At 35.8% G+C, this 20,692-nt stretch overlaps 1 protein-coding gene across 5 annotated transcripts in view; it reads left to right on the plus strand.

The window, feature by feature from the left end:
* Positions 1-20,692, plus strand: part of ulk4 (unc-51 like kinase 4) — a 244,137-nt gene that overhangs the window by 162,719 nt on the left and 60,726 nt on the right. For all 5 annotated transcript variants that reach the window (XM_048152779.1, XM_048152780.1, XM_048152778.1 and 2 more), the window contains one exon: positions 2,916-3,021. In XM_048152779.1, coding sequence (XP_048008736.1) covers positions 2,916-3,021 — 106 coding nt within the window. The remainder of the gene's footprint in view (positions 1-2,915; positions 3,022-20,692) is intronic.

Genomic DNA, 20,692 nt, shown 5'->3' on the forward strand with positions numbered 1-20,692 from the left:
GCTTCAGAAACTGGTATTTATGTCTTTACACAGACTGTATAATTGTGCTCAGATGTGACATAAATGTATTTGCACAGCAGTTTTAATAGTACTTTTATACTTGGGGCTAAGGTGTGTCAGAACAGGCATAATTTAGTCTGGCTTTTATGCAGCATTATGTTGTTACACAGAATTTTGAGCAGGCACAGATCAGCCTTAAATCATCTGTGTAAAGATGCATTTTGATAAGTAACTCTAAAAAAGGTAATCCACTACATTTAACCATTACTTATTATTTTAAAACATTTTTTAAATTAACATTAGTGATATTTGTATTTTAGTAATATAATAATATTTTATAATATATTGATATTATTAATAATAATAATAATAATATCAAATTATGTTATTCATTACTTTACTGAAAATGTGATGGGATTACAAATTACTTTCATGTTACTTTCTAAAACCTTCAGTGTTTGTTTATTTAAACATTCTTTAATGAGGAATTTACATTTCACAGAAAACTTTTTTTTTTTAATTTATTCCACTCAACATATTACACATAATGTCTGTATTTCCTTTTTGTCCTTATTCACATGTAAACCACACAGTTAACTTTGAATACCTCTGTCGCACTAGAGATATATGGTCGTAATTCATGTTTTAAATTTGAAATAATATTATTTTAAAAATGTGTGTAACCCAATTAATAATTAGCAATTGTAATGTAATCAAAAGTTAGCTGTCTGTAACATTTTAGACTACTTTATTTGCTAAAAAATATAATTAAATAACAGTGACTAATTACTGAACTTTGTATTCCATTACACCCTTCACTGCCCCCAAAGTCTATGTGCCATTCTGGTCAATATACGAATCCTTCAATTTGACAATGTGTCATCCAGCCAGCCTGATCATTTAAAACAGTGGCTCAAACTTTTTCACTCCAAGGTCCCCTTTGTCCTAGATAATATTTAAATATCTATGCTGATATGTACCTCTGGCACTTCTGTTGTATTAAAACAAATGAACTCAAAGTTATGATGTCATTTTATCATTGTACATCTTTATTTTCAGTGTTTTAATCATTTAAGATTGTTAAAAATTCTGTAAGATTATGTTAAAGGCTTAGTTCACCCAAAAATTTAAAAAAAAAATACTCACCCTCATGTCGTTCCATACCCGTAAGTTCTTCGTTCATCTTCGGAACACAAATTAAGATATTTTTGTTAAAATCCGATGGCTCAGTGAGGCCTCTATAGCCAGCAATAACACTCCCTTTTTCAAAACCCAGAAAGCTACTAAAAACATATTTAAAATAGTTAATGTGACTACAGTGGTTTAACCTTAATATTATAAAGCAACAAGAATACTTTTGTGCGCCAAAAATAACAAAATAGTTACTTTATTCAACAAAATCTAGTGATGGGCGATTTCAAAATGATGCTTCATGAAGCTTCGAAGTTTTACGAATCTTTTCTATCGAATCAGCGGTTCAGAGCGCCAAAATCACATGATTTCAGTAAACGAGGCTTCGTTATGTTATAAGTGTTTTGAAACTTCAATAGTTCACGTGACTTTGGCAGTTTGATACGCGATCTGAACCACTGATTCAAAACAAAAGATTCGTAAAGCTTCAAAGCTTCATGAAGCAGTGTTTTGAAATCACCCATCGGTAGATATTGTTGGATAAAGTCACTGTTTTTTTATTTTTGGCGCACAAAAAGTATTCTCTTCACTTTATAATATTAAGGTTGAACCACTGTAGTCACATGAACTGTTTAAATATGTTTTTAGTAGCTTTCTGGGCATTGAAAATGGGAGTGTTATTGCTGGCAATGCAGGCCTCACTGAGCCATCAGATTTTATCAAAAATATCTTAATATGTGTTCTGAAGATGAACGAAGGTCTTACAGGTGTGGAACGACATGAGGGTGAGTAATAAATGACATAATTTTAATTTTTGGGTGAACTAACCCTTTAAATAACTAAATTTATTGTTACCCGCCTGGAACTTTGCAGAGGTCCCATAGTGAGCCCCGGCCCCTGTTTGAGAACCACTGGCTCGGAAACACAAAAACACACCTCTATTGAGTATGAGCATTTGGAATAATAATAGGGTTTTTCTTTTCTTTTTCCTCCTTCTCCACTAATACACAATTCCATATGTGTAGAATTCTAGTCATTCGTGGTCACAGTCAGTGTTGGGGGTAATGCATTACAAGCAACTTGAGTTACGTAATCCATTTACTTTTAACTAGTAAAGTAACGCATTACTTTTTTAAATTTACAACAAAATATCCAAGTTACTTTTTTCAAATAAGTTTTCACATTTATTGACTGACAGCTCTCCTGTCCCCATGTTGAAATTAAATAACACAAATATACTTTATGTATTTAATCTCACTTTATTAACCAATGTCTTTGCTGCTGACCTTCAATGATCCAATTTATCCATAATAATAAGCAAAAGTTACTTTAGATTAGATTTAGAAATAACAGTGTTGATCTTCCTTCTCCTGCATCCTATTCTTCTTTAATTCAGAATGGCAGCACAGCTGAAAGGTTTGTTTGAGATACGCTCTTTACTGTACAGGTGTAAATATGCATTTTTCTTCAGCTTGATGCTTATTCATTTCACTTTTGATGTGAAAGGGCCTTAACATTTGCCAAAAATAGAACTTTTTTGTTGTTGTTGTTGTTGTTAAAAAACAAATAAGCAAGCCCAGCTCAGGTGAGAAAAATTACACAATTAGTTACTTTTTTAGGGAGTAACGCAATATTGTAATGCATTACTTTTAAAAGTAACTTTCTCCAACACAGTTATGTCCACTAATTTACACACAGCTTTGAATCATTAAAAACTACTTTTAACTTTATATATAAAAAATAATGTACTTTCAAATATTTATTCAGATATTCTTCTTTTTCAGGAGCACCAGAATAACACAGTTGGCAACACGATGCAGAACGCCATGGCTCTCCTCAGCAATTTGATTGGACAGAAGGGCACGGACCTCCGACCGTTCTACCAGCAAGGTGCAGTGCATCTGAACGTCACTCGCTTTGATATATCGGCCCTGCGGTTTCTAGTCTGTCTCTGAACCAGAAAACATAAACCCACACAGTCTTTTCACCCAGACACTGCCACGCACATGAAAAGGGCCTGCATTCAGAGAGCTGCCCTTGTTTTGTTTTCGAGTGTTTTCATTCCATTACCAGACCCTTATTGCTCTCATCTCGCTGTCTGACTCTCGTGTGTGACTCTGATGGAGGGGGAGGGCGTTCAGCTGCCTTTTTTAAGGGCTTCCACCAGATACTGCTGCTTTTATCAGCGTGGACTCTTGTGCGGTGGCCCTGTAGCCCACATCTACTTAGTGTCCCACCCCTCTAGCCCTCATATCACCCACCGTCCAGGCTTGGGCATCTAAAACAGATGCCTCTTTCCTTCTGTTTTCATCTGGTGCTATCTACCCAGCTACTGGGCAGCCTCTCACTCATTCTCTCATCTGCACAAGTTGCTGTCTGTTGTCTCTGTTCATAACCATGCAAGGCTGTTTTTTTGTTTTGTTTTTTTTCCCCAGACTGCCGTATGAATGCCCAGTCTCATCCTGACACTTTCAGCTCCCTTTGCTGAATTATTGAGTAATGGATTCCTATAGCCTTACTTATGTTGACAGTTTTGGACTCGCATGCCTGTCTTCGCCACACGCTAGGGCGAGATGGACGCTGAAGTGTGTGGGGGTGTATGTTTGTGTGTGTCGTGTTTGTTTTTTTATAAAAGAAGATGAGTCAGATTCACACACACTCTCCACATTCAGCAAGGTGTGAAGAAGGGGCACCTTAGGGGAAAAAAGTGTGTCGGTTCACACTTACGTGCTCATGTGGTTCTAGAGAAGGTGAGATTCACGTTGACTGCATTAAGTAACAAGTTCTTAGCTCTCATAGCTGGGACAGGTGACCTTGAGTTTACCAAGCAAAACATATTCCTGGTTCTACATCCTTATTGTTCATTTAAAAAAATATATTTTAACCATTCAGATTTTACAGTTAGAATTAGGACTATAACTTCATGATTTGGTCCAAAGATCCTATTGCGAATATTTTAAAAATTTGAATTGCAAAATGATAAACATTTAACATCTCATAGCTGCTACTTAGAAACTTTTTGCCACAAGTGCAGATCTTGGTGGCCATTTGCATGGTTTTAAAGGTCCTGATAACTCATGACAACGTTCTTTTTCGTTCTTTGCTTAAGAGTAAGTTTGAAGTACCTGAACAGTAGTATACTGTTAGCAGACATCCTGACATCGGGAAAAAAAATTGCATTGACAGCATTCGAAAGTTCATGTCTTTCTGAACAGACATTAGCAACATTTATTCAAATTAAATGTTTATCGCACCAAATTTTCTCACACCTAGGGGCTAAGTAACTACTATTTAGTTTGTGCAAAATTTGGTTGCACAATTTGTTCTTAAGTCAAGACTAAACTAATAGTAGTGAGGACTCTGTACAATAATCTGTAGTTATAAAATGTGGCATTTACCTTTTTGATCTAATGAATAGACTTCAAAATTGTAAACAGAATTAAGTAATTAAGCCATGCATTTTATTTTGTTCAGAATTTTTTTTCCCCTCACACTTTTTCTGCAGCAGTTTGTTTCTGATATAAAGAAGCGATATCGCCATCTAAGGGCATTGAAGGTACTATATCTTGTGCGTTTTGCCTTTACACATCCAAACTTGTCAACAAGGCTACCTTACATGACTGTAAGTGCATTAGAAGGTAGTTGCTGATCGCAGGTGTTCGATTTGTGGTTTGTAGATGAGGAAATGACTGCAGCTGGTGGTGAGGCTCAAACTAGCACGTACAGTAGACTTTGACTATTTAATTCTTCTTCTTCCGCTCTTGAGTCTATGGCAGCCCATAGAACCGTATGGTAAAAAGTTGTGAAATTTGGCACACAGTTAGAGGACAGTCTGAACTGTGTCCATAGCAAATTTGGAGTCTCTAACTCAATCCCTCTAGCGCCACCAGCTGTCCAAAGTTGCACATATGTTTATGTTAATAACTGTTGAACCGTAAGGTTTAGAAACCAAATTCTTTTTTCCTTCGGTCAAGACGAATCGAATGCACACTATGACATAATTTTCCGTCATGAAAATTTTTCCGCCGTTTAGAATTTTCTGAAAAACCTACTTTTTCGAACTTCGCCTAGGCCGTTACTCAGATTTTCACCAAAATTGAACCAGATCATCTTCAGACCATGCCGACAAAAAGTTATGGAATTCAAGTTGATTTCTCAAACCGTTTTCAGGAATAATATCTAAAAAAGTTTGACAATGTCAGTTTAAATGATTCGGGGAAAGGCAAGGTCCGAGAGCAGCTGTGCAAACTCCAAAATCTTTATTCACAGCTTAATTCACAAAATAAACTCAGCATGAGGGCTCTTTGCAACATCAACTCAAAACACGTGCTCATCAGCAGTTTCAGCTCGTTCACACAGCTCGTTCTCTCTCTCCACAGCCAGACATCACAGGCTTTTTATCCTGTCTCTCGACTCACTGCAAAATGATAACACCTGTTAGATCTCGTTAACCAGAGGCGTTTCCCTTACCACTCATGTCTCCCGAGCTCACTTTCCGTCTGCGGCGAATGCTAAACCACGCCCCCCTTGCCACAGGAAGAAATATATACTTATACAGCAAATTTATATATTTTAAATGATAGTTTTTGTGTTGAAACCTGTCATGTACAAGCTGATCATTCAGATTGGTTTAAGCCATTAATAATTTAAGCTATTTGCACAACGTTCTCGAAAAATTTAAATGAACACACGTTTAAAGAAATGTCTGGCATGCAAAACGTTAGACCTTGATGAGTTTTTGTTATGGGGAAGGTGCATATTCTGGATATTTTACATTTGGATATTCCAAAATGCTTGTATATTTGTACTAAAAATGTGTTTTTTACAGGTTAGTTCCTGTCTGTCAGCTGTAGTGAGGCTGACCGTAAGCACTCACATACGCACACACATCCCAAGCCTTCCAGATAAGTACAGGCCTGTAATGGCTTTTTTTCTGGTAGATCTGTGCACAGCAGGCTTCCCGATATCACAACAACCCCTCACGGACCTCTTCTTCTGTCTAAGCGGGCCAGTCTGCTGCAGGCTGGGATCAGACGCAACAAACCCTGCCCTCCACACCTGTTTTTTTACAGCACAGGGTCATCTACAAGCCATCACATGCAGCCACCATCGTTATCAGCACTCCTCCTCTCGGAAAGCTCTGACCCAGCACTAAATATAACCCCCTACAATTAGCGCTATCTTGCTAATGCCAGCCACCTCAGCCCTGCTCCGCTCTAGAAGGGGGGAACACTGTAATTGGTTCTTTTAGGTGCGAGCAAGAGAGCATGGGCACGGGATGCAGATACAAGAAGTGAAGGAGGGAATAAGAGAGAGATGAAAAAAGAAAGAGAAAATGTGAGGAAAATAAAGAGAGCTGCGGCGGGGTTGAGGGTTGATTGAGATGAGGAAAGAGTGAGAAAGGCGAGATGAGTTTTATAATTGGTGAGATTTGTCGGGGTGAAAGATAAGAGACCGAGAAGGAATAAGCAAGTGGAAGAAGAATACCAGAGAGAGAGAGATTGTGGAAGACACAACAGAGTTCAATGTTCAGGAAACTACTTTGAAACTGTAGCTTGCCTAGTTACGCATTAATTTAAAGTAGATAAACTAGTCAAGCTAACCTTATGAAAAAGTAGCTATTTACTTAGTATAGATACTAATAAAAAGTAGCAGGAAAGACTGAAGCTATTTAAAGGGATAATCAATTTCTATTTCCTGCTAATAAGATATTTTGAAGAATGCTGATAATCAAATCGTTTCAGTTCCCATTGACTTCTGTTGTATTTGTTGTCCATACAATGAGAGAAATGGGAACCGAAAATTACATTCTTCAACATTCTTCAAAATATCTTATTTTGTGTTCTGCAGAAGAAAGAAAGTCAGACAGGTTTGGAACGACGATTAAACAATGATAGAATATATATATATATATATATATATATATATATATATATATATATATATATATATATATATATAATTTCTGTCATGACAACTCTCTGAGTGTTTGGTATTGTAATGGATATGACAATGTAGATATATTTGGTCTTGGCGGAATAGATCTGCTACGCTGCTGCTGCTTAATTGCTGCTGCTGCTGCTGTTGATTATTGCTGCTGCTACTGCAGAGCAAGTACGGGACTTGCTACTGCCAATACATACACGACCCGCTGCTGTGAGCAAGTAAGACATGCTGCTGCTGTACAATATAGTGTACATGAATAACCGTAGCAGATCTATACAGGTGGAGCTGGGGAAGGTGGAGGGTTTCTGAAGCATGCTGCGCTACTAAGCATGTATATGTGTGTATATATATATATATATATATGTGTGTGTGTGTGTGTATGTATGTATATATATACAAAGCAAAAACAAACTCTCACTTGCGATCCATGAGATTGTCTCTCAACTAAACTCTAATAAAGAATAAAGAATAAATTCTAATTTCTAAATTCTAATAAAGAAGAAAGGTTCTTTATTGGCATCTATGATTCTATGAAAAACACTTAACATTAGGGGTGTGACGAGACAGGTATCTCACGAGACGAGATTTTTACACACTATTTTTAAGAAATCCTCAATGGCGAAATACATGACTAGAAAAATATTCTGCAGGTGTATTTGAAATGTTTTAAATAATCATCTTGTAATGAATGTCATTTCTGTTGTACTTTCTGAGTATGAATTATCATATGCAGTAAAAGACAACAATACTCAAGCACTGTAAAAGGTTTTACCACTAACTCAACTGACTGACTTCGCTTCTGTATGATTTCAGTCTCTTCAGACCTTGCTGTACATGATTTATGAGCATCTACAACTTTTGACCTCCTAACTGACCTCCTTTCCACAAACTGATCATAGAAATAAAAACAGTATAAATAAAAATGGTAACACTTTACAATAAGGTCTCATTTATTAACATTAATGTATTAACCAACATCAACTAACAATGAGCAATATATCTGCTACAGTATTTATTAATCTTTATGTTAGTTAATAAAAATAGTCATTCGTTGTTAGTTCATAATAGTTCACAGTGGATTAGCTAATGTTAACAAATTAAACCTTATTGTTTGTGCTTAATAAGATTAAGAGAAAACAGTTTTTTATGGTAACACTTTACAATAAGTGCAACCATAATCGCACTCTCTCAATATTCAAAGTGCAAATAAGACCAAATATTTCTTTGATACAGAGCTAAGCGTTTACTTTCACTTTTGCGATCGCGCGTACTTTGTATATGGAGTGGCTGTGACCGTTATCCAACTTGATTAAATGTTTTTTTTATTATTATTATTTAAATACAAAGCAAAATGACAGTGGAGGCGTAATGTAAACGTAGCAGTGGCATATTCTTTCCTAATCGTCCTCACACTCTGTCATGGCAATATCACGAGACTACTTTTTGCCTCGACGAGAAATCTCATCACATTTTAATCTCATGTTACGAGATCTCGTCACACCCCTACTTAACATCCATGGAACTTTTACATTCCATTAATATTTAGAGTGAAAAAAGGTTCTTTGGATGTTTAAAGATGTTTATGTTCTTCATACTCATAAAAAAAAAATAAGAAATAAAAAAAATTGTTGTTTTAAGAGCTGTTCATTGAAAGGTTCTTTGAGGAACCAATGTTCTATGACATCACTATGAAAGCCCCTTTTTAGAATATTTATTTCATGGTTGTGAATAATTAAGTGAAGTGTCTTCTCAGTTGATAAGGACATGCAGTCTCATGAATAATTAAAAGGAGTCATAGGCTACTACAGTATAGCATATCCTGTGACATTGACACAATGACTATTAAACCTGGAAGATTAAAATAGTGCAAAAATGAACCAGTTTTCCTCCTTAAAATTAATGGATGCTAACCTTTACTGAGCTTGTCACGATACGTTCTGGAATGGCCTTACACATGAAATATACATGTGATGCTGCCTTAAAGTGCCCCAATTATGCTATTTCAAAGGTTCCTAATTTTGTTTTCTACAACAGGTCAAAAATCACTTTCATTTTTTCATAATATGCATTAAAGATTACCTAATTTCTCAAAGATTCTCAGATGATTAGTTCGAAGTAGTTCAAAGATTTGTCTCTCTAAACCCCTCCTTTCTGTTAGCCTACTGTGCTCTGATTGGTCAGATGGCCCAGCAGGGTCAACTCTAAGTCGGGCCAGTGTTTCAAATGTTTACTTGCCCCACCACAAAAAATTAAATAAGTAAAAGAAAAGAAAAGAAAATGGGCCCATAAAATAAGCCTAGTTCTTGTTTCCGTTGTTTTTGATACATGTAACCTTAATAAATAAGGTTATGACACCAAAAGCTACTAGATTAATGCAAATAAATTTTAAATATTGTTAGACGAGTAAACAGTAAGTCAGTAACAAATAATCAAATTACAAGTAATAGCACAAATAAATAGAACAAACATATAAATGAAATAAACTGTGCTTTTCTGTTTTTTTTTATGTAGGCTTAAACAGGAAATTTTCAGGTACAGAAATTGTCATCTAATGTATAACTATGTAACTATAGACAAAGTCCCTTTAATATAGTCTTTATATTACAATTATATTAAAGTCTATAGATTAAACTTTATCAAAGTTAATCAGTCAAGAGCAGTTACAGATAATAATAATGTTTTGAAATGTTGAAAATATAAAACGTTAAATACTGTTATTTGAAATTATTTTTAAAATGAAAAGATACTTTAAACGTGAAATTAAACTGTAGGGCTGAGCAAATATGGGTAGAACTCTTTAATGCCCTAGTACTTCAGAAATCCCTTTTTTAAAAGGTATACATGTGAATTAAACATGGCACAATGGCCTTCATCATCACAGTATGCTAATGCCTATCTAGTGCGAGGGATTCATCAATATGCTGATTGAGGACTGTTGGGACACTTCAGGCACTCCAGGCATTTACACCTCAATACGCCTCATCTGTACCATTTGCTTCACATGACATATATGCTTTCAACTACATGCTATTTATCTACTAGTGTTTTCTAACTAACTATGTCATGTTTGGTCTCAACTGACAGCTTATAAATTGAACTGAATGGTAGTGTACTTAATGGAGACATAATCCTAATGTACAATCTAGGTATTGCTTAAACATGCATTGAGGAGAATATGCTAATGTACTTTTCCCCCTCTTGATCACCACCCATTTGCCATATCTTTTGGTTTCCTGTCAGTTGGTTTTGGTGTTGGGATTCCATTCATGTATAACAATGCTTTGCTCAGGGTATAAGAAGGAAAGGTAACTAATGTCCGGGGAGAAAGGCTTTAACCCTGCCACTCCTGCACACCGATGCGTAACCTCGTAATACAAGAAAGGCTTTTACGGCCTCTTCTGCACAGCAGTGCATTATTCGTTACAACTAAGCTTTCTATACATTATGTTGTTCTATATATTTAAACATGTAACTTAATAAATAACTTTGCCTGCTTTAAAGGTTTTGAGAATCTTTCCTTTTGTAACTGATAATGTTGAAAGCTAAATTGATTGTAAACGTTCTACGTTGTAAACGTTAAAATCCTACGTTTTCCTATCAATTCTAAGAAAGACTTTTACCTTTAATGAATAAGAGGTAAAAAATAACAACAACTTTAATGGAGTCAGATTAATTATATTGGAGTCAGATAAATAACTGAATTATGCACGTCATCCTTCAACTGCTTTTTGTTTCCGATTATTGCTTCAAAATAGCAGCGTAAGCTTCCAGCCTTAGAAAACCATAGACTATAAAAATATATGGACGTAGTGTCCGTGGTGTCACCCATAGATTTCTGAAGAGCATTTTTGAAGCGAAAATGAGACCGCTGCCATCTTAGCAGCGCGTCACCGCACGTCACTCCCGGATAAATAAAAATGGGCAAAAAGGCAGGACGTGGTTGGAACTGAGGTACCTGGTTGCTGAAACCTGGCTCGACGTGATCATGTTAGCAGGCAAAGGAGCTATCCATCTATCTTAGACACTATCTAAAATATTAATATTCTAATGATATAACTTATCTTTATTAGTTAATAAAGATAGCAAGTTATATCATTAGAAAGTTCTAAAGTTTTATTGTCAGTCTGTGTCATTTTTACTGTATAGATGCTCCAGCAGCACCAGCAATTGTAATTTGTGTCGGGTGCGCACATGACAACACGAAAATCAAACGAGACTTCATACCTTTATAATGAAATGGCGATCACAAGATGAATCCAATCCGTGGCACTTGGGTAAAATGATGTGTCCATTGAAAAACAAAAAAACAGTACATTATTGTACAATGTTGATACTTTATCCATTGTTTGCATCACATTTGAATGATCTGCTCTCCATCATCGTTCTTCAAGAAATTATGCAATCTGAGCAGTGTTTATGTTGTAAAACTGTATATGATCGTATATATCTCACAAACAAACAAACAGCCCGCGTCCAAAGTATAATTTTTCAAAATGCATCAGAATATATCCAAGCAGCGCTGTCTGAGTTTTATATCCTCCCACCATTGTCATTATAATAAATCTCACAAAACGTTTAGCCAATGCCACGATCCAACAACGTGTGTTCTGTTTATCTTCCAAACGTGTGCACATCTGCACAGACGCACATCTGTCTCAAGTCTTGACCATTAACGCACCAAGCCATTTTATTTTATAACTGTATAAAATAATCCCGAAAAAGCACAAATAGGGCAGAGATGGCAAGTTCAGCGGCTGGAATTAGCTGAGGTGACGGCTGACAGACAGCAGCGCAATTCACCTGTCACTCAAGTGACCACGCCCTTAATTATGCAGAACTTTAAGGCTCAATAAAATTTTAACGGATGAGTTATACAATTTTTTACCCCCCTCAGAGTTGTCATGAAGGGCAAAATTAGCAGTTTAGACCAAAAACACAATTTGTACCAGCTGTAAACATATTTTATTTTCTACTGTAAAGTTGGCCATTTTAACATGGGGGTCAATGAGATTCTGCTCTCTTTTAGAGCCTGTCCCTAGCGGCCAGTCAATGAATTGTAGTTTAAGCCACTTCTGTATTGGCCTCAAGAGAAACTGGGGGAGGTTGCCACCCTGCCCTGTCTGTTGTGATTGGTCTACCACGTACAAAAACGTTAGCCAAACACAAACGTGAATGACTGATAAAACACAATAAACCAAAATCTTGATCCATCCTTTATCATCACTCCAAGTAATAAGAGTGACAGGCATTTGTATTAAAGGGTTAGTTCACCTAAAAATGAAAATTCTGTCATTAATTACTCACCCTCATGTCGTTCCACACCCGTAAGACCTTTGTTCATATTCGGAACACAAATGAAGATGTTTTTGATAAAATCCGGTGGCTCAGTGAGGCCTCCATTCCCAGCAAGTTCATTTACACTTTCAAATGCCTAGAAAGGTACTAAAGACATATTTAAAACAGTTCATGTGGCTACAGTGGTTTAATCTTATTGAAAGCTTTGAAGCTTTATGAATCTTTTGTTTTTCGAATCAGTGGTTCGGAGCGTGTATCAAACGATTTCAAACTACCAAAGTCACGTGATTTCAGTAAACGAGGCATCATTACGTCATAAGTGTTTCGAAATTTCAGTGGTTCACGTGACTTTGGCAGAGCTCCGTACCACTGATTTGAAACAAAAGATTCGGAAAGCTTTGAAAAAGTGTTTTGAAATTGCCCTTCATTAGAAATTGTTGAATAACGTTGTTATTTTGTTTTTTTAGCGCACAAAAAGTATTTCCATCGCTTCATAACAATAAGATTGAACCACTGTAGTCACATGAACTGTTTTAAATGTCTTTAGTACCTTTCTGGGCTTTTGAAAGTCTAAATTAACTTACTGGGAATGGAGGCCTCACTGAGCCATCGGATTTTATCAAAAATATCTTAATTTGTGTTCCGAAGATGAGCGAAGGTCTTACGAGTGTGGAATGACATGAGGGTGAGTAATTAATGGCAGAATTTTCATTTTTTGGGGGGTGAACTAAGCCTTTAATCGACAAAATTGTAGGTAATATTGAGTAATAGGGCTGCACGATATAGCGCACGATACGAAAAATAACATTGAACTTGAACGCGATTATCGCTTAAACGCGATTCTTAGTGCAATTATGAAATAGCAAAGGCTGTGATTGTTTTTTATGCACGGCTTGTCAATGAAGTATGGTTCCAAATGCTAATCCATCTGAAAGCACTGCGAGTTTGAGTCGCTTATAATGTTCATTTCAAAAAGCAACACCCGTCAAACTTCTTTTCAGACACGAGAAGCATTTATTAACATCTTGTCCAACAAAAGACAACAATTAATAACATGTTTTTACTCAACTCAGTTCATAACAACAGTTGAGTGTCCTTCTGTGAGATGATGTGGCTTCTTACACAGAATAAGGCAGTCGCGTGTTTATTAGTCATGTTTAATTAATCAAAGCATTTCAATCTTCTGTTTATTCAGCTACTGCAATATGATGCGTGTTATCTTCTTCTGCTGCTGGGCATATTTTGAGTTTCTGCGCAAGAGCGCCCACTGGCTTTCAAATGGAGAAGCATTTACTACTGATCACAGAGCCGTAAAGCTCTGACAAGCTGCGCATTAAATAATCGCAGCCTTTGCCATATCGTGTGCGATTTTATTGCGATAAATCGTGCAGCCCTATTGAGTAATACTGAGTACTCAATATTAATATTGAGTAAAAGAGTAATTATAGCCATTTAGCCAGAGACTGGGTTTACACAACATTACACACAAAACTACATATTTGTGTATGCATACGTACTCGATAGAAAATGTAAAAATCAATTATTAATCATACTTAAAGGTTGTGATTTTGAGAAGTTAGTTCAAATGAACTAGGTACTGACTCTTCTTTCATAGACACGTGTTTTGCGAATCCTGCGTTGAACTCGCTGAGATTTACGAAGCAGTCATCAGTACAATGATGGGAACACAACAAAAGTTTGGGATTATACTGTGGTATCGTTGTAAAAGATTAATTCTAACCATTGATTCTTCACATCCTCATCCTTTGGAAGTGAAAATAACATGAATTTGCTGTCACAATGCAAAACACAGCATCTTTTTGAACCACACGAACCAGCTACAGTGTTTGAGGCTTGTCAAAAGTAAGCACTGTTTGCAGGCAGCCAACGAAGACCATAGGCGGATATTGGTCTTCTGGGATTCCTGATGGCTCGTTTCAGAGTCGATTCTTTCTTTTGGGAGACAATAACTTTATTTATCGTGCACTTTCGATGTTACAACTTTGCAGACCATTTACATTCACAGACAGCTATATTACACACTGCATGAAAGGTAATATTCGAAAAAGCATATTAGGGCACTTTACATTTTGGCCAAAAGTATGTATCTTAGAAGATAGCATTTTTATGCTGCCTAACGTTTGGAATAGTCTTTGTGTTGAGAGTAAAATGCTGTCTTTGATTTATTAATAAGAAATCAGATGTGCTTATTTTGACACATAAATGTGTGCCATAATGTAAACCTCAGACATATACCCTGGCTTTTGTGGCACATATCTGCTTTCTGACTGCCGTACGAAGGAAAGAAAGAGGTATTTCCTCATAAAACGTGAACTGCTGACTTGTTTGTTTTTGCTTTGCTCGTGGAGGCGGAAAAACATCCATATCCTAAAGTCGTATTTGCATGACTCATTTTACTGGAAGTAATAGCAATAAATTCGGAACCAAAAGAAAGGAAGTTACATAAATTTAACTGTACAGCTGTAAGCATAAATATTCAGAGTCTGGCAAGAAGCTCTTTGTGTTTGAGACAGCGCTGAAATACTGCTCACAGCTCTGCTAAGACCTACGTATGCATTTCAGTTCAATATATTTACATACAAATTTCAGAAGTAATTTTTGCACCGTGCGCATTTATGGTAATTCACCTAAATTGTGAACGTTTCAGGCTGCAGTTCCGGTTTCATCTGTATTTCCCCTGTATTAAAGGTGACAGCCTTGGCTGTGTTTTCTTCGTTCAGCAGTGGATTTGTATTGTTGATGGCATTGCTGCTGTATTCATCTTGCATAATTTGTCAAGCGGCGAATTACATGCGTGGGTCCTTCACCTCAGATAACTGCAGTACTAATCTCAGATAAACAGCATGATAGCCTCAGGTCTTACTCAACTCCTCCTGATTATTACTGCTGGGACTGGAAGATAGCTCAACTCACACACTCACTTTCTCATGCCATCTCCAATACACTGGAACTGGAAATAGTCTATGTTCCAAGTGGGCACTTCAGCCTTTAGTGTTTTTTGTGTTGAGTTTGTAGTCCCCAGGGTGCAGCAATGCAGTGAATTGATAGTATCCTCTATATTTAGCATGGAGTGTTGTGCTTTCCTCTGTATCTCTAGAGTCATAGGTCCTTCTGTATGTGGTTGAATGTATCGATCATTCAAACACGTCATGTGTTTCTGTGGTGTGTTGTCAGGTTGAATCCTACTTACTTTATTATAAAAAGTGCTTTTAAAGCTATTGTAAGCTTTTTTTTTTTTTTTTCCCTCCATAAAATATCTTACTTGACAGTAGGGTTGCAAAATTCCGGGAATTTTCAAGGCTGGAAACTTTCCATGGGAATTAATGGGAATATATGGGAGTAAACAGGGAATTGCAGGTTAGCCTTTAACAGGGAACTTAAATGTAGTTGAAAAAAAAACCTTAATAGTAGTATAATACAAAGCTGAATTTTCAGCATCATTACTCCATTCTTCAGTGTCACATGATCCTTCAGAAATTATTCAAATATACTGATTTTATCAATGTTGGAAACAGTTGTGTTGCTTATTATTATTATTTTTATAACCTGTGATGCTTTTTTCATGATTCTTTAATAAAAAGTTAAAGAACAGCATTTATTTAAAATAGAAATCTTAAAGTATCATTCAAAATGTGGGTGTCGGTAATTTTTTCTTTCTTTTATTGAAAGAAATTAATACTTTTATTCAGCAAGGATGTGTGAAATTGATAAAAAGTGATAATAAAGACTTGTATTGTTAGAAAAGTTTGTTTTGTTTTGTTTTTTAACAAATGCTGTTCTTTTTAACTTTTTATTCATCAAAGAATCCTGAAAAAAGTATCACGTTCCAAAAAAAAATATTAAGCAGCACAGCTGAAATTTCCAACATTGATAGAGTATCAAATCAGCATATTTGAATGATTTCTGAAGGTTCATGTGACAATGAAATAAATAACACGTATAACAATTGCTGCAATAAAAATATATTTATTTTACATACTCAAATAGAATTAATTGGATGCAAAAAATAAATAACTGTTGTTTCATGTTATTATGGCCAAACTAAATGTTTATTTATGTTTGTGTATATGATATATTTTATATAAATTTATATAAAATTTATTTAGAAATTTATATAAACTTCCCAAAATTTCCAATTAATTCCCAACAATTCCTGTTAATTCCTTTTAAGTTTCCAAAATTCCCCAGGTTAAGTTCCTGTGGAAATTTTCTGGAAAGTTTCTCTGCCCCTTTGCAACCCTATAAGCCATAGCTGAAAACAGAAAAGATGGATGGATGGATGGAGATATGCCATGATTATATGGTTAAATAACATGGTTAAAGTTAGTGTTACTAAAGTAAATACATGGTAAATTGTGGTTTGAAAATCTTTCTAACATATGAGTAATAATGTTTCCTTATTTTTCTAATTATTGTTATGAATTTTAGATGCAGCAATATCATTTAAAATTTAGCAATACAATAAAAATGTTTTTTATTATTATTTATTTATTTTATTATTATTAAAGGGATAATTCACCTAATAATGAACATTCTGTCATCAGTCACTCACCCTCAGCATGTCGCAAAAGGACGCTATTGTAGGAAATGGTGTTAATGTCTTCTTTTTTGGTCAGTTTTCTGTTTTAGATCAACTACATGGTGAAGCGACAGTTTGAAGAGAATCTTGTTACTTAGTCAACACATTTATAACACCTTAACTGAATAATAACATATCTGTTTAATGTCAGATACGTCTGGATGTAACTCTATCACCCCTATTGCAGAGCACATGTCAAATAGGTTCAGTCGGACCACATGTTGACAGCATGGTGTCAGCCCCTCGTGATGCAATCACAATTATGACGTTTGGTCATGTGATGTGCATAAATCAATTAGGTGTTTTTTGATGCTTGAGGTTTGTCGACTTTTGATAAAGTCTGTGTATGTGATCCTTTTCACACTTTTTAAAGATAAAATTGTATTGTATTTTAGGTGGCTTTCACACTGGGCTCGTTTGCCATGGTCCGAGCCCGGGTGCAATTGTTCCCGGTGCCCCCCGCAGCGTTGGTCTTTGCCACTCTTATTGCACTCCCAGAACGTGAATACACTGCACTACCATCTCTTACATGTGTTTTATTGAAGTAAATACATTATAATAGGTGAAAACGCATGCGCAGGTTACTTTACTTCCTGAACAAGTGCGCACCCGAGTCCGTGTTGCTTTCATATTCATGCGAACTACGGCACAGTTCGAGTGCAACCAAATTCAGACCACCTTCTTCAGGTAGTCTTGGGTTCGGTACCCCGATGCACACACAGGTTCGCATGACAGCTTTCACATTAACAATTTTTCATGCGAACCGTGCCCTGTTTCGAACTAAACAGCCAGTGTGAAAGCCCCCTTAGTTAATATCCTTTTTTTTTTGAGTTTACAAGATGGTTGGGATTATGGCCTATTTTTTACCCAAAAAGCATGCTTAAAAAAAATCCACTTGAAAAAGTTTGCCATCTGGCAATCACGATCAGTGTTTGTACACCAACAGTTTGGTTCTCTTGGTTCTATTGGTTAGGACCAAAAAAAAGAGAAAAATATGCATTTAGTCCTAGTTCACTTAGTGTTGACGTTGTCATTTTTAACACCTAACCTAAAGACACAAAACAAACGACACAAAAAAAAATACGGCTTTTGACACATATATTGCGAACATCCAAAACAAAGCTGTGTGCCAGGCTAAATGTTGCTCGTTGTGTGTGTGTGTACATATGGTGGTATTTTTACCAGCTGAGAACTCACAAAGAGCTTATAAAATGTGTAAATGAGTCAAAACAGCACCAGGAATTCCTCTATTACACGCACAAACAAAGATCTGCTTCAAGGAGACATGGTCTCAATGTCTGTACTGAACTGTAATGGGCAACATTGTGACAATGACGAAAAAAAAAAAAAAATGTAATCTTGAGCATTCTCCCGTTTTTAGGTTGACATTTTGTGACATCACGTCCTGTTTTTGGTTTGTTTAGATCATCTTTAGATTTGTCTTTGGTCTGTGTTGCATTCATATTTTAGTCAAACCATACCAGTCTTGGACCGGACTCTGTCCACTTGTTTGGTGTGTACCAGGGTTCAGATGGCAGCATTCACACTTATTAAAAAAAAACGCACTAACTAACTCAGAGTAATCACACTGAAATTTTTTTTAGACAAACCAAACCTGCCAAATGTGAACACGTCCTTAGTTTAGGTTTCATCCTTGTTTTCATGTTTTTCCTTCCCATTTCCTGTGTTCTGATCACTAGTTTGTTGCTATGGTAACCAATTATGTTGCTTACCTACTTCTTGTTTAGTTTGTCATTATCCTGTGTTTTTAAGCCCTCAGTTTGTTCAGTCTTTTGTTTAGTATTATTTACATATTTTTGCATGAAGCTGTTGCATTAATACTGTCCAGAGGTTGTCACAGTTCTAAAGGCCTTGTGCAAAGATTTATTTATTTAACTATAAATTCATTTAAAATGTACTGTCGCTGTCTTCCAGAAATACAAACTCAGAAAAAAAAAAGATGACACAATGCATTGGAGAAATGCCAGCCAATCTAATGCTTTCTAGAGTGAGAAAATATTCTCCCCTCTCTACATTTTAAATACCACATGAACCAACATGAAATAAAAGATTTTCAAAACACATATCTTCACTATTACTAAAACGAAGGGGTAGGGGAAAGGGAAGGGGTAAGGGGTAAGGGGTAAGGGGTAGAATTGGGATTGGGCCTTAGACTACAAGTCAGCTCACTTTTTTTATTGTTCATTGTATATTTTAGCTTGCTAACAGGAAAATGCAGAAGCTTGTGCCACCTGTAGCAACAATGGCAGCTGTGTGTAGTAGCAGTATTAAAAACTGTGTTTGTCCACCTCCCAGTATATCTTTGTGCTTTCAGTGTTCTGGGATACAGATCAGGCCATGTTGAGCGCTTCACAAGGAAAGGCGAGAAGACACATTATTCATTTAATCTTAATATTTCAACAATTCTGAGAAAGAAAGCCACAATAAGGTGGAAGGGAAGGCAAGGATTCTGTCTGCTTTTGTGGAAGATCATATACTTCATGTGTCAAAAATTGCGAGGAAAAAGGGACTTTTTTATGTTTTGTATCTCAGACTAATAACATGTCTGTGAGGTCTGCCATTCATGCTGCTTCCCTGAACGAATTAAAAGATCTGGCTGGAAATGGAAAATAACTTTTTGTCCAACTCCACTTTACTGTGGAGTAATGTAAAAGTTATTTTCCATTTCCTTTTTTGGCATCCTTGAAGTTAAAAATGGGCAAAGGCTTAAATGAGAAGACTTCTGTACATCTCTCTACTTCTGGTCTTTGGAAGTCACATTGGGTGTATTACACTGTGGATTAGGTTGCACTGCATTTTTCATTTGAAAGTTAATTTGGACCTGAATCATGTGGTTTTTGGCTTGAACCAGAATTAGTCTCACTTGTAAGGATTCAAAGACTTTATTTGCAAGCTCAAAATAAACTTTAGTCATCCCAGTTACATGTGGTCTGTGTTTGAGTTTATGACTCAAAACTGACTCAACAGACTTAGTAGCTTTTCTGGCAGGAATAAAATGATCAATGCTAAACTTCAGTAATTTTTATATTTACAAATAGAATAGAATATGTAGTATGGGATATGATACATCATTTAATGATACTTACATACATCCTTTAAGATCCTCAATATAATATTGCCAATTAAAATATTTAAATAGCAAAATATCTTGTGTGTTTTATGGTTTTACAAACCAACCATCACAGCATTTTAGCACGCAGCCACATCAGTCTTCGGTGTCACATGATTCTTCAGAAATCATACTGATGAATATGCTCATTTGGTGCTCAGAAAAAAATAGTATTATCAATGAAAACAGTTGTGCTGCTTAATACATTTTGTGGAAACTACTTTTTTTTTTCAGAATTTTTTGATAAAAATAGAAAGCACAGAATTTATTTTCTAACATTCTATAAGATTTTACTGTCACATCTGATCAATTCAATAAATGCATCCTTGCTCAGAGAAAAAAAAAAAAAAAATCTAACCCCAAACTATATAAAATGCACTACAACTGTATATTGTTTAAATACAAAACATTTTTTCAACCCCTTTTCAATCCTAAATAAATAAATAAAATACATCAGATTGTATAGGTAAAATTTTGAAAGGTTTTTAATGTCTACCTTTTTTGGTTAAAAAAAATGTTTTGTTTTGTTTTTTCACCATAAACTGACAATTTTGATATACTCTATGCTCACTTGTGTGACTATGACCCCT

The sequence above is a fragment of the Megalobrama amblycephala genome, linkage group LG13 (genome assembly GCF_018812025.1).
Source record: "Megalobrama amblycephala isolate DHTTF-2021 linkage group LG13, ASM1881202v1, whole genome shotgun sequence".
In the NCBI taxonomy this organism is placed as follows: Eukaryota; Metazoa; Chordata; class Actinopteri; order Cypriniformes; family Xenocyprididae; genus Megalobrama; species Megalobrama amblycephala.